Source organism: Loxodonta africana, chromosome 24, assembly GCF_030014295.1.
Source record: "Loxodonta africana isolate mLoxAfr1 chromosome 24, mLoxAfr1.hap2, whole genome shotgun sequence".
Taxonomy (NCBI): Eukaryota; Metazoa; Chordata; class Mammalia; order Proboscidea; family Elephantidae; genus Loxodonta; species Loxodonta africana.
This window is the reverse complement of record NC_087365.1, coordinates 28225355-28237822: the sequence shown is the minus strand read 5'-3', so window position 1 is coordinate 28237822 and position 12468 is coordinate 28225355. Positions and strand designations below refer to the sequence as shown.

At 46.7% G+C, this 12468-nt stretch overlaps 1 protein-coding gene across 3 annotated transcripts in view; it reads left to right on the top strand.

The window, feature by feature from the left end:
- The first annotated feature begins 10542 nt into the window (after window positions 1-10542).
- Window positions 10543-12468, top strand: part of STK35 (serine/threonine kinase 35) — a 48481-nt gene continuing 46555 nt past the window's right edge. For 2 of the 3 annotated variants that reach the window (XR_010319226.1, XM_010591580.3), the window contains exons 1-2: window positions 10544-10985; window positions 11571-12171. Coding sequence is in view for 2 of the 3 variants with exons in the window: in XM_010591580.3 (XP_010589882.2) it covers window positions 10680-10985; window positions 11571-12171 (907 nt within the window). In the remaining variant the exon portion in view is untranslated. Of the gene's footprint in view, window positions 10986-11570; window positions 12172-12468 lie in introns of all 3 variants that reach the window. The other variant, XM_064275878.1, reaches the window with a different exon arrangement.

Below are 12468 nucleotides of genomic sequence, written 5' to 3'. Positions count from 1 at the left end.
GCTTCAAATGACACCATCAAGAAAGTGAAAAGACAAGCCCCTGAAGGAGCAGGAGAAAAGTGGGATGCAGAACTCAAATTTCAGTAAAAACACCAGACTTAACGGTCTGACCGAGACTGGAGGGACCCCAGAAGACATGGCCCCCGGACTCTGTTAGCCCAGAAGTGAAACCATTCCCGAAGTCAACTCTTCAGACAAAGACTAGACTGGACTATAAGATAGAAAATGGTACTCGTGAAGAGAGTGCTTCTTAGCTCAAGTAGATCCAGGAGACTAAATGTGTAGCTCCTGTCTGGAGGTGAGATGAGAAGGCAGAAAGGGACATGAACCGGTTGAATGGACACAGAAAATCTGGAGTGGAAAGGAGGAGTGTGCTGTCACATTATAGGGAGAGCAACTAGGGTCACATAACAATGCATGTATAAATTTTTGTATGAGAAACTAACTGGAACTGTAAACTTCCACCTAAAGCACAATAAAAAAAAAAAAAGTGAAAAGACAATCCACAGAATGGGAGAAATTATATGCAAATCATATATCCGATAATAGTATTGAAATATATGAAGAGGTCTTACAACTATAATAAAAAAAAAAATAATAAAAGACACCCCAATTTAAAAATGGGCAAAGGATGTAGACATTTTCCCAAAGAAGACGTACAAATGGCTAATAGGCACATGAAAAGATGTTCAACAGCACTAACCCAAAAAAACCAAGCCCATTGCCGTGGAATCTATTCTGACTCATAATGACCCTATAGGACAGAGTAGAACTGCCCCCATAGGGTTTCCAAAGAGCAGCTGGTGGATTCGAACTGCTGACCTTTTGGTTAGCAGCCAAGCTCTTAACCACTACGCCACCAGGGCTCCAAAAACCAAGCATATAGAGTATTATTTACCCAAAGGTTTCCTTTATGCATAAACTAACTCATAAGTACAGAGGCTGTTTAATGTAATGGTTCAAGGCCATGAGCTTTGGATCTGACATGCCTAGGCTTGAATCCAAGCTCCACCACTTCTTAGTGGTGTCGCCTTAAAAAAGCCTCTTACCCTCTCTGTGCCTCAGTTTCTATGTAAAATAGAGATAATAATAAAACCTACCCTACAGACTTACTGGGATCACATAGAGCACTTAGGACACCCCCAAGTACAGAGAAATAACTTAATAAAGGTTAGCAGTTATGAATACAAAATTAGATAAAATATGAGGCCATACTATAGATCCTATTTACATTCTCCGTTTTATGCAAAGAAAGACTGTGAGCATTTGTTCTGTGGTGGTACATACAAATCTAATTCCTTCTTTTTGATATCTATGTTACATTCAAATGGATGTAACTAATTCCCTGCTGTAGACACTTGAGGGTTTCTAATATTTTATTATTACTGTAAAAATGGAATGGCGGGGGCACCTAAAAATTCATGAAGTGGAGTAAGAATCATCACTAGCACCAGCCCAAAGCTGATTCCTATGAGGTAGAAGTCAGACACACCTCCTCTCTCCAAACTTTTTACCAATTCTGACACCAGCCATCTTCCCATGGCACTCACTACTCCTCTGCTGGGTTCAATAATTCATTGCAGTGGGCACACAGAACTCACAGGCCATACTCACAGTTATGAGGTTTATTAGGAAAATTACACATTATAATTCAAGATCAGGAATGTCCATCAGGACAGCCTCTTCTCAGCTGTGCCCACAGGTAGGCCTCTCTCTGGCCCTTGGCCCCTTGGGCCTCTTGGGCCTGCCCGGCCTCTGCCCTGCTCCGGCAAGCGTTACGAAGCTGTTTATCCTCACCAGTAGGTACCTGGAGTCACCCCACTTCTCCAGAAAGCCTCCTGCCTGAAGTTGCTCAACTCTTTCGCTCCGTCGTTTGGCAAGCCTAGCTCTGTCAAGTGCCAGAAGGCACCCTACTCTGCCAGCAAGCCTCCTGCCCAAAGGCAGTCAGCTTTCTCACTCCATGGGCCAGAAAGCCCACTGTGCCTTCTCCTGCCAGTCTCCTGGTTCTGCTGCTGCCAGTTCTCTGCCACGCTTGTCTCCGTTTCTTGCTGTATGGTGCCGTCTCTGGTGTTATAGGTCTCTGTCTCCTGGGCCTAGGAGGTTCTCTGCGCAGGGACCCCAGGTCCAAAGGATGCACTCCACTTTCAACTGTTCTTTCTTGGTGGTACTGAGGTTCCCGCTTTCTGCTTCTGGTATGGCCCATTTTACGCCTAGCAGGATGGCAAAACTGACCAATCTCCTCGTTAGGATTCCATATACCTTATTTTCATTATTAGCAAGCTGTCCAGTCCCCTTGGTAAGCCACAAGTTTCACTGAATCATTTGGTCAGAATTACAAGACCATGGAGAGAAAGGCCATATAAAAGTGATCCACCACACCGCAATTACAAATAACCACAATAAAAATGTTTGTTGCACATATATTTTTCTACACTCTGCTAAGTATTTCTATAGGATAAATTTCTGGAAATGGAATTGCTGGATCAAAGTATATAAATTTTTAAATATATTAATAAATAATGAGTTATCAAATTGCCTTCCAAAAAGATTGTGTTGCTTTACACTTTGATCAATGAGGGCACTTTCTTGCCTTGTGGTTGTATATTTTTCATCCAGATTTCCCAATAATTTATTTTGAATGTCCTAGTAGTTACCGGGTAAAAGACTTCACCCTGCTAGTTCTGCATTTTATTCCTTTATCTTTCCAAAAACCATAAACAACTCCTAAGAACTTAGCAACCAATTTTCTGCACCAAATATTCAGATACATACCGTGATGGAGAACTGTATGCCATTCTCAAATGTGAGAGGAAGAAACACTGGAATTTCTTAACCTTTTTGCCTGCCAGTAGGAAGAACATTTGAAATTAGAACACTCCATTAAGCTTTGGAGACGGGATGGCTGTATGTGCATCAGTCCTTGTTTTCTGAGAGTTGGCCCCATCATTTAATAGCCAAGAGGCCTGCTCTATTGAGTCCTACAGGGTTCCAGTTCAACGTTCCCCAAGTAAAATGAAGGCGCTACTGGTAGGCCGCCTATGGTTTCAGTGACACAGGTCTACCTCTCTGCCTGAAGCTGAACAGCGCCACCAAGCTGACAGGCTGCTTTAGTGGCAGCTGATGCCCACGCTCACTTTTATTTTTAATTTGAATTTTAATCCAAGTAATAAATATATATACTGTTTAAAAGTTAGATACTACTGCAAGGCTTATAAGAAAAATTCCCTGTCCCACTCCCAAACCCCGCCCTGTGGTTACCTCTCCATTACCGGCTGTCAGCATCACTGAAAAATGATCAGTTTTAGACCTTTTCTCTGTATTTAGTTATCAAAGATAAAGATTTCTTTTCCTGCTCTCTTGCTCTCTCATTGTCTCTCTCTCACACACACACACCTCCAAACACACACTTCCCTTCCCCAATTTTCCCAAAATAACTATGTCATAATTTTTGGTTAAGACAACGTGCAGTTTTTACATTATAATGACAACGTAATATTATTTCCAGCTGAGCCTTATAGTTTACCATGATTACAATGTTTTTCTTGTACATTGATTTTGTCTTTCTTGGCTACAATAATCACCTCATATCTTATTTGCTTAGTTTTCTACATAGTAGCTCTAATTCATCCCCAAAGTCTTTGCCAAAACTCAATTTCTCTACAATTGTCCTAGCTCTGTGCTCAGCCTAGGGGCAGTATTGTTGTTGTTAAGTGTGGTCAAGTTGATTTTGACTCATAGTGACCCCATGTGACAGAACAGAACTGCCCCCAAAGGGTTTCCAAGGCTGTAGTCTTTAGAAGGCCTAGTGGTGCAACGGTTAAAGAGATTGACGGCTAGCTGAAAGGTCAGCAGTTCAAAACCACCAGTGACTCCGTGGGAGAAAGGTGGCAGTCTGCATCCATAAAGATTAACAGCCTTGGAACCCTACGGGGTCATTATGAGTAGGAATTGACTCAATGGCAGTGGGTTTTGGGGTAATCTTTACAGAAGCCGACTGTCACATCGTTCTCCCACTGAGTGGCTGGTGGGTTTGAACCGCCAACATTTTGGTTAGCAGCCCAGCGTTTACCTGTTGCACCACCAGGCCTCCTTTAGTATAATGAAGTGGTTCTTAAAGTGGAGCCCCTAAGCCAGTAGAATCAACAGCAGCATCGACTGGCAATGTGTTCTAAAAAAAAATTTGTCGTCGACACTCTAGTCCGCCCCACAGGGTTTCCAAGGCTGTGATCTTCACGGAAGCAGGCTGCCACATCTTTCTCCTGCGGACCTTTCCTTTCGCAGCCCAGTGTTTAACCACTGGCCACCAGGGCTCCTTGGTGCCTTGTTAGAAATGCAAATTATCAGGTCCTGCCCCGGGCTTGCTGACCCAGCCACTCTGGGGGTGGGGCCTAGCAACCTGGATTTTAATTCCAGGTGATGCTGATGCTAGGCTCAAGTTTGGGAACCATTGGTATAGTGGTTAAGAGTACAGTTCAAATTCCAGTTATTCCACTTACTCATGATGTAACTTAACTTCCAAGCCTCAGTCTCTCCGTTCATAAAATGAGGACAAAAACGGTCCCCCACAGAGTCATTGCGGGCTACACGGTCTTAGCCATCATGACAAGCTCGGGTCCTCCTGGAGCCTTCTTCCAGCTCCAGTAGGGGAGAGGAGCTCACCAGGTCTGTGGCATCGCCTTCCCCCACCCCTTCCCAGTATACCCTGCTTCCATAGTAGCCCCTCCATTGAGCCACTCACCTCAAGCTTCCATCCTTCAGCACCAACCATACCTTCCAAAATCCTCCTCCAGGTCCCCTGTATCAGCTTCTCTTCCCTTAACCTTTGCCCACCATTAACCCCTCTTGTCGAAACCACCATATCCTGTGTTCTCAGTCTGGTGCTGCTCCAACCTCCAACTCTCAACCCTCAACCCTCCCCCTTGCTCCCTCCTAATCTCTCGCCCAGGCCCCTAGACATTCCCAACCCTTCTCTCTCCTAGCTTCTATCCCGTTACTCTCCTCTACTCTGCCCATCCTTTCCCTCCCAGGCCACAGCCCCACGTTTCCCAAGGATCCATCCCCAGGGCTGGCTGCCCCTCAGGTGCTCTCAAGCCACTTGGCTTATGGGGACGGGGGAGAAGACTGGGTCACCAGGCTCAGCCTCAATGCTCTGCCTTTTCGCTCACTGGGGACAGCTCTTAACGTAATAACCTGAGACTCAAAGAGCCCTGGTGATGCAAAGGTTAGGCACTCAGCTTCTAACTGAAAGATGGGTGGTTCGAACCCACCAGCAGCTCCACAGGAGAAAAGACCTGACCATCTGCTCCTGTAAACATTTCAGCCTTGGAAACCCTATGGGGCAGTTCACCCCATCCTATAAGGTTGCTCTGAGTCTGAACTGACTCAACAGCACACAACGTCTGAGCCTCAGCGCTCGATAAATCCAAAGTCTTTACAAGGGCCCACAAGTCTCTGCCTCACAATGAGCCCATCCCATCTCTCCCCCTCAGTTCCCACCCCTCTTCCGCATTCACTCAGCTCCAGCCACACTGACCCCCTTGTGTGCTCCCATCAGTTTTTGCACTTGTTCTTCTCTCTGACAGGTATACTTTTCCAGCAGATATGCATTTGGCTAGCTCTTTCCCTTAAATCAAAACTCTGCTCAACAGTCACCTTCTTAGAGTTTTTCCCAAACCATTCATTCTAAAAGAGCACCTACCCCGTCTCTTGTTATCCCTTTACCCGCTTTATAATCCTTCATCGGAATACTGTTACTTGCAATCACACAATCCCATTTTGTCCTATTTTGTCAGCCCCTTGAAGGCAGGAATTGAGTTCTGTCCTGTGGCCCATTTCCTCAAATGGTGCCTGGCACATAGTAGGAACTAAAAAAATCTTAGCTGAATGAAGGGCTCTTAGTGTAGCCTTGCGCATCAGTATGAGTGGATTTTGGCTCCCACACTAGACTGACCTAGAGCTCCTTGTGTAAGAGGGGGCAGAACTAAGGGTCCAACATGCCTTACAGCGCTCTGGACACAGCAAATGGGCGCTCAGCACATGCAGGGCTTCCCTTCTGTATGCCAGGCATGCTGGAAGGGCCAGAAACCTCACTGCTGAGCTCATTATGTGTCTAGCTCTGCGTGCGGATCCAGGGACACTGAGGCAGGCATGTTTGTTGACAGAAGAAGGAGTGGAAGAAAGCTTGCTATAAGTGTTCACATGTCTTACCTGGGGAGGGGCTGAGTAGAGCAAGGTGGTGTGAACAGCCTGGGGCCTCAGTTCAAACCCCAGCTATATGAACTCCACACTCAGTCTCTCCATCTGTAAAATGGGGCTAATGATAGTAACTACCTCACAGGATTGTTATGAAAATTCTTTATTAATCCCCATGCCTGGCAAATAGAAAACCTTTGTAACTGTTGGCTTTTAGTCATAACAATAAATACAGGTTACTTCTGTAATTTAAGCAAAACCAATTTTTTTTTGTCAAGGCATCAATTATTTATCGAGTAGTCTGACCCTTCTCATCACATACAATAGGATTCATACTCCTTGTGGTTCTCCCAGGGCTTCAGCTCCAATCTCTTTCAAAATTCAGGTGGGGAAACTAGGCAGGAGAGGGATTCCACTAGCCTTGCTCAACCTGTGGAGCCAGGTGATGGCAAAGCTGGGGCCAGAGCCGTGCCTGGCACAGGGGCCCAGGCTGCACAACGCAGCCTTCTGTCCTTAGAGGGTTCCAAGTAGGGAATCAGATCTACATTGCTGCAGGGTTTTGCTTTGTCAAAAGCTTTTAAATCAACTTCACTGAGATGTAATTTACATAGAATACGACTCCACCACCCAGAAACTTCCCTTGTGCCTCAGTAGTCAATTCCTACCCACAAAGACAACTACTGATAGGATTTCTGCCACTATAGATCAGAGCTGCTTGACTTCATATAAATGAAATCATACAGTACGTATTCTCTCCCCCACCCCACCTTTTTTTTTTTTATAGTTTTGGGATAAAATTTCATATACACTAAGCTGCACATATTTAAAGTGTACAATTTGAAATTTCTCGACATATTCCTCCCCCTTGAAACCATCACCACAATCAAGATAATCAGCATATCCCCCACCCCAAAAAGTTTCCTCATACTTCTTTTTATTTCTCCCTCTCTTTTTTTTTACCCCAACCACTGGACCTGCTTTCTGTCCCTCTAAGTCTGCATTTTCTAGAACTTTATACAGAATCATCCAGTTTGTACTCTTTTGTGTTCTTTCACTCAGCATAATTATTTTTGATTCATTTATATTGTGGGATGTACCAATACCTCATTCCTTTTTTCTTGCTGGGTAGCATTTCCTTGTATGGCAATCCCACAGTTTGTTTATCCATTCATTTGTTGACAGACATTGGAGTGTTTTCCAGTTTGGGGCTATTGTGGAAAAAGCTGCTATGAACATTCCTATGAGTTTGCAGATATATGTGGTCATTTCTCTTGGGTAAATACCTAAGTGTGGATTTGCTGGGCCGGAAGCCCTGGTGGCGTAGTGATTAAGTGCTATGGCTGCCAACCAAAAGGTCAGCAGTTCAAATCTGCCAGGCACTCCTTGGAAACTCTATGGGCAGCTCTACTCTGTCGTATAAAGTTGCTCTGAGTTAGAATTGATTGCAACGGGTTTCATTTTTTTTTTTTAGGGTAGATATATATTTAACTTCATTAAAAAACTGCCAAACTGTTTTTCCAAAGTGTTTGTATCATTTTACATACTCACCAATTGGCTTAAGTTTAACATCAAGGTTGTTCCTGTCTCAAGGCTTGCACTTGCTATTTCCTCTTCCTGGAATACCTTTGCAATAGTTTTAGCATGGAATTCAGGCCTTCCAATCACCATTCTGCTGCCATAATAACCGATTTAGGCAAGAATCATCACTGAATGCTAAAACCAGTGGGCAAAAGTCTGATGACGAACCAAAAACAGAACTCACGGCCATCCAGGCGATTCTGACTCATAGTAACCCTATAAAAAAAAGTAAAACTGCCCCCATGAGGTTTCCGGGTTTCCAAGGCTGTAATCATTAGAGGCATACTGCCCCATCTTTCTCCCACAGAGCTGCTAGTGGGCTCGAACCACCGATCTTTCAGTAAGCATCCAAGCATTTAGCCACTGTGAAAGTCTGACAAAGAATAGGATAGTCTCAAAATATCTTCCCACAAGATATGCATTAATTACAAAGGGAAAAATAGTAACTCTACAGTGGAGTAACTCGGCAACCAATCAAATTTAACATCACCAATATTGGGATGGAGCCCTGGTGGCACAGTGGTTAAGAGCTCGGCTGCTAACCAAAAGGCCAGCAGTTCGAATCTACCAGCCTCTCCTTGGAAACTGTCAGGCAGTCCTACTCTGTTCTGTACGTTTGCTATGAGTCAGAATCCACGCAACAACAAGGGGTTGTTTTTGGAATTTTGGGACAAGGAGTCCCTGGATAGTTGATACAAATGGTTAATGTGCTTGGTTAACTGAAAGGCTGGAGGTTTGAATCTACCTGGGCGATCTGCTTCTGAGAAAATCAGTCACTGAAAATCCTACGGAGCACAACAGTTCTACTCTGACATACATGGGGTCACCAAGAGTCTGAATTAACTCCACAGCTACTGTTTGTTTTTTTAATATTTGGACAAATCAATGTTATTACCTCCTGATGTAATACTCGGATGATACAAAGTTGAGTAGTATTCCTGTCAAGAATGGGTAATCTGAACCTAATCCTGAGAACATACTACACAAATCCAAATTTGGGGACATTCTACAAAGTAACTGGACAGTACTCTTCAAAAACGTCAGTCATGAAAGACAAAGAAAGGCTGAGGAAATAACTGCCTTTCCAGAATAAAGGAAACTAAAGAGACATGACAACTAGATACAACATGTGATCCTGAACTGGATCCTGGGGAATAACTATAAAGGGCATTATTGGCACAATTAGCTAAACTTAAATATGGACTTAAGGGCTTTGTATTAAATAATTGTATCATTGTTAAAATTCCTCATCTTGATAATTGCACTGAGATTATTAAAGAGGATATCCTTGTTCTTAGCAAATACACACAGAAATATATGATGTTTGAAATTTACTCCAAAATTGTTTGGGAAAAAATGTGTGTATATATATATATACACACACAGTGCTTATGTGTGTATATATCCATGTATGCAAATGAGGATGTAATGCAAATATAGCAAAATGTAACTTTGTTAATGTGCTTGCAAAATATATGACAAAAAAATATTACTATTGTAATTTACGTGTAAATTTGAAATTTTAACCAAAAATAAGTTACAGAGGCTTTCCATGACCATGCCATCAGAAGTGGCTGTCCCTAACTCCCTGGCACTTTTTATCTCATTCTTTTTACCCATCAGATTTATCACTGTCGAAAATTATAATTTGTGTTTATTTAATAATAACACCTAACATTTATTGTGCCAAACCCTGTTCTTCCCATGTTACAGATGAGGAACAGAGACACAAGACGGTTGGTTAACTTGCCCAAGGTCACCCAGGTATGTTTTCTGTCTCCTCCAATGGCACAGAACCTCAGCTAAGCAGAGACTATTTTGTCTGATCCTTTCCAGCGACTCAGAATGCTGCCTAGCACAGTATAAGCAGTCAATAAATATTTGTAGAGTCAGCCAAATATTTATTGGGCATGTAAAAAAAAAAAAATTTTTTTTTTTTTTTACTAGACAATGGGGTACAAAGCAGTTAATAACCCATGCCTAAATGTTGTATTAAGCACTCTCAGCCTGCAGTCAATTCAGCGAGGAGGTATATATATATATAATATGTATGTTTTATAAACATTTATATTTAATACATGAAATAAAAATATATATACGTATATACCTGTTGCCGTCGAGTCGATTCAAACTCATAGTGACCCTATGAGTCCTATAGGGTCGCTGAGTCAGTATCGACTGAACAGCAATGGAGATATATAAGTATATATATACGTATACATATACACACACACACCCTGGTGGCTAGTAGTTAAGTGCTATGCTACTAACCAAAAGGTCAGCAGTTCGAACCCACCAGGAACTCCTTGGGAACTCTATGGGGCAGTTTTACTTTGTCCTACAGGGTCGCTATGAGTCGAAATCGACTTGACAACAACGAATATATATATATACACATACATATGAGCACTGAGTTTTTAAAAAAAAAATTTTTTTTTTTTTTTTTTATAAAACACACACACATTTATATCCACACATGTACTGCATTTAGTCCTAACAACCCTGGAAGGTAAGGCCGAGTCTACCCATTTTGCAGAGCGAACCAAGGGCAATGGTTTGCCCGAGACGACTGGGCTAGAAGGCAGGGCGGAGATTCTAATCCAGTACAGGCGGTTGCCAAGGCCGAGCTACGAATCAATCAAACCGACCAATCCAATCACCCAATCGGTATTTATTAAGGCGCCTACTGCGTGCGGGCCCTATTCACGCCGCGCAGGCGAGAGGAGACGCCGCGCTGCGCAAGCAGCTGCGGGGGCCCATGGGCCGCGGCGCATCGCGGAAATTTGGCGCCCAAATTTCGTTGGTCGGGTGTTCCTGAGCGTTCTCGCCCGTGATTGGGCCCCGGCTGCGGCTGCTCCGTTGACCCCGGCAGGACTCCGGCAGTGCGGCGCTCGGCCGGCCTCCGGGGGATGGGCCACCAGGAGTCCCCGCCAGCCCGAGCGCCGGCGGGAGGTGCGCCTTATATAAAGGGGTTATGTAAAGGGCACAGCTGGCGCGAACACGTGGAGAGCCGCGGGAGCCTGGAGGCCCGCTTCCGCCCCGCGAGCGCCGCAGCCACCGCCGGTGAAGCAGCAGGAGCCGTCACGCGCCTAGCCCTGGCCACCGCGTCTCGCTCTGCTCAGTCCCGGAGGCGGCCCCGGCCGGGAACAGACCATCCCCAGGCGAGGACTCCAGGGGGGAAACGGGCCGCCCGGAAGTGGAGGGGTGCCGGCCAGGTAAGCGCGCGTGCCGCGGAGTAAAAGGAAGCGCCGCAGCCAAGGCTACCTTCGCCTTCTCGGGCGCCAGGGGAGGGGAAGCGGACCAGGCTTGAAGCCCTGGGCGACGCCAAACTTTCTTAGGCCAACTCCCTCCCCCCGCCGCGCTCCGGGACTTGGGCGGATCTGCTGGGCTCCGCTCCGGCTTGATTCAAAGCACTGTTTACACCCCGGAAGGACACAGGGTGGGACGCAGGGAGGGGGAGCCCAGTGGTGACCAGGCGGGGAAAAAGACTTCAACGGTCCGAATCACCTCTTAAGGTGATTTTCTTAAATTGTGACGATAGCAGGTCATGTTTTTTTCTATTTCTACACCATATATTGATTTAGAAAGCAGGGAGTTTTTGCTTTCCTTTCCGGTTCCACCTCTGAGCTGTTGCCCTGTGGTCCCGTCGCACCCGCTTACCCCTCCCCTCTCCCCTTCAATCAGCGGCGGTGGTTTCGGTCTTAAAGGGGCCGCGGCGGCCGGAGGCGGGACGCTCTGCGGCCTGAGCTCCTCGCCTCTCCGCCTCGGCCTGGTCGTTTAACCGATTCTTTGCCCCGCAGGTCGCAATCCAAGGTCTCGCACCTCCGCGTCCCGGGGCCGGACGGAGGGATGAGGCAGGGGGGGCCCGGGCAGCGCCGTTGCTGCTCCCCCCGCCGCCCGCAGCCATGGAAACGGGGGAGGAGGACGGCGCCCGCAGAGGTACACAAAGCCCCGAGCGGAAAAGGCGAAGCCCAGTGCCGCGGGCGCCCAGCGCGAAGCTGAGGCCGGCGGCGGCGGCCCAGGCCATGGATCCGGCGGCGGTCGAGGCCCCGGGCGAGGCCTACCTGGCGCGGCGGCGGCCGGAGGGCGGCGGCGGGTCGGCGCGGCCGCGCTATAGCCTTTTGGCGGAGATCGGGCGCGGCAGCTACGGCGTGGTTTACGAGGCGGTGGCCGGGCGCAGCGGGGCCCGGGTGGCGGTCAAGAAGATCCGCTGCGACGCGCCCGAGAACGTGGAGCTGGCGCTGGCCGAATTCTGGGCCCTGACCAGCCTCAAGCGGCGCCACCAGAATGTCGTGCAGTTTGAGGAGTGTGTCCTGCAGCGCAACGGGCTAGCCCAACGTATGAGCCACGGCAACAAGAGTTCGCAGCTTTACCTGCGCCTGGTGGAGACCTCGCTTAAAGGTAGGAGCCCGCGGGCCATGACGCCCACACAGGGCCTAGAGCCGCCGATCTCTAGATGGCCCGGCCCAAACTGCCCCCAGGACTCCTGGGCCCTAGTTCTGGTCCTGTCACCCATGGCCTGGACACACCCTCGGTGCCTCCTTTACCAGGCCCAGGCATTCGGGCCCTGCTCCCTTCTCAGGACCTACAGTCAGTCCCCGGCCCAAATGTTAGCTGATATTTTCATAATAAGAGCTCATTAAGTGCTAATCATTGGCTTATTAAAGTGCTTAGTAAGTGTAAGCCATTGTTATTAAA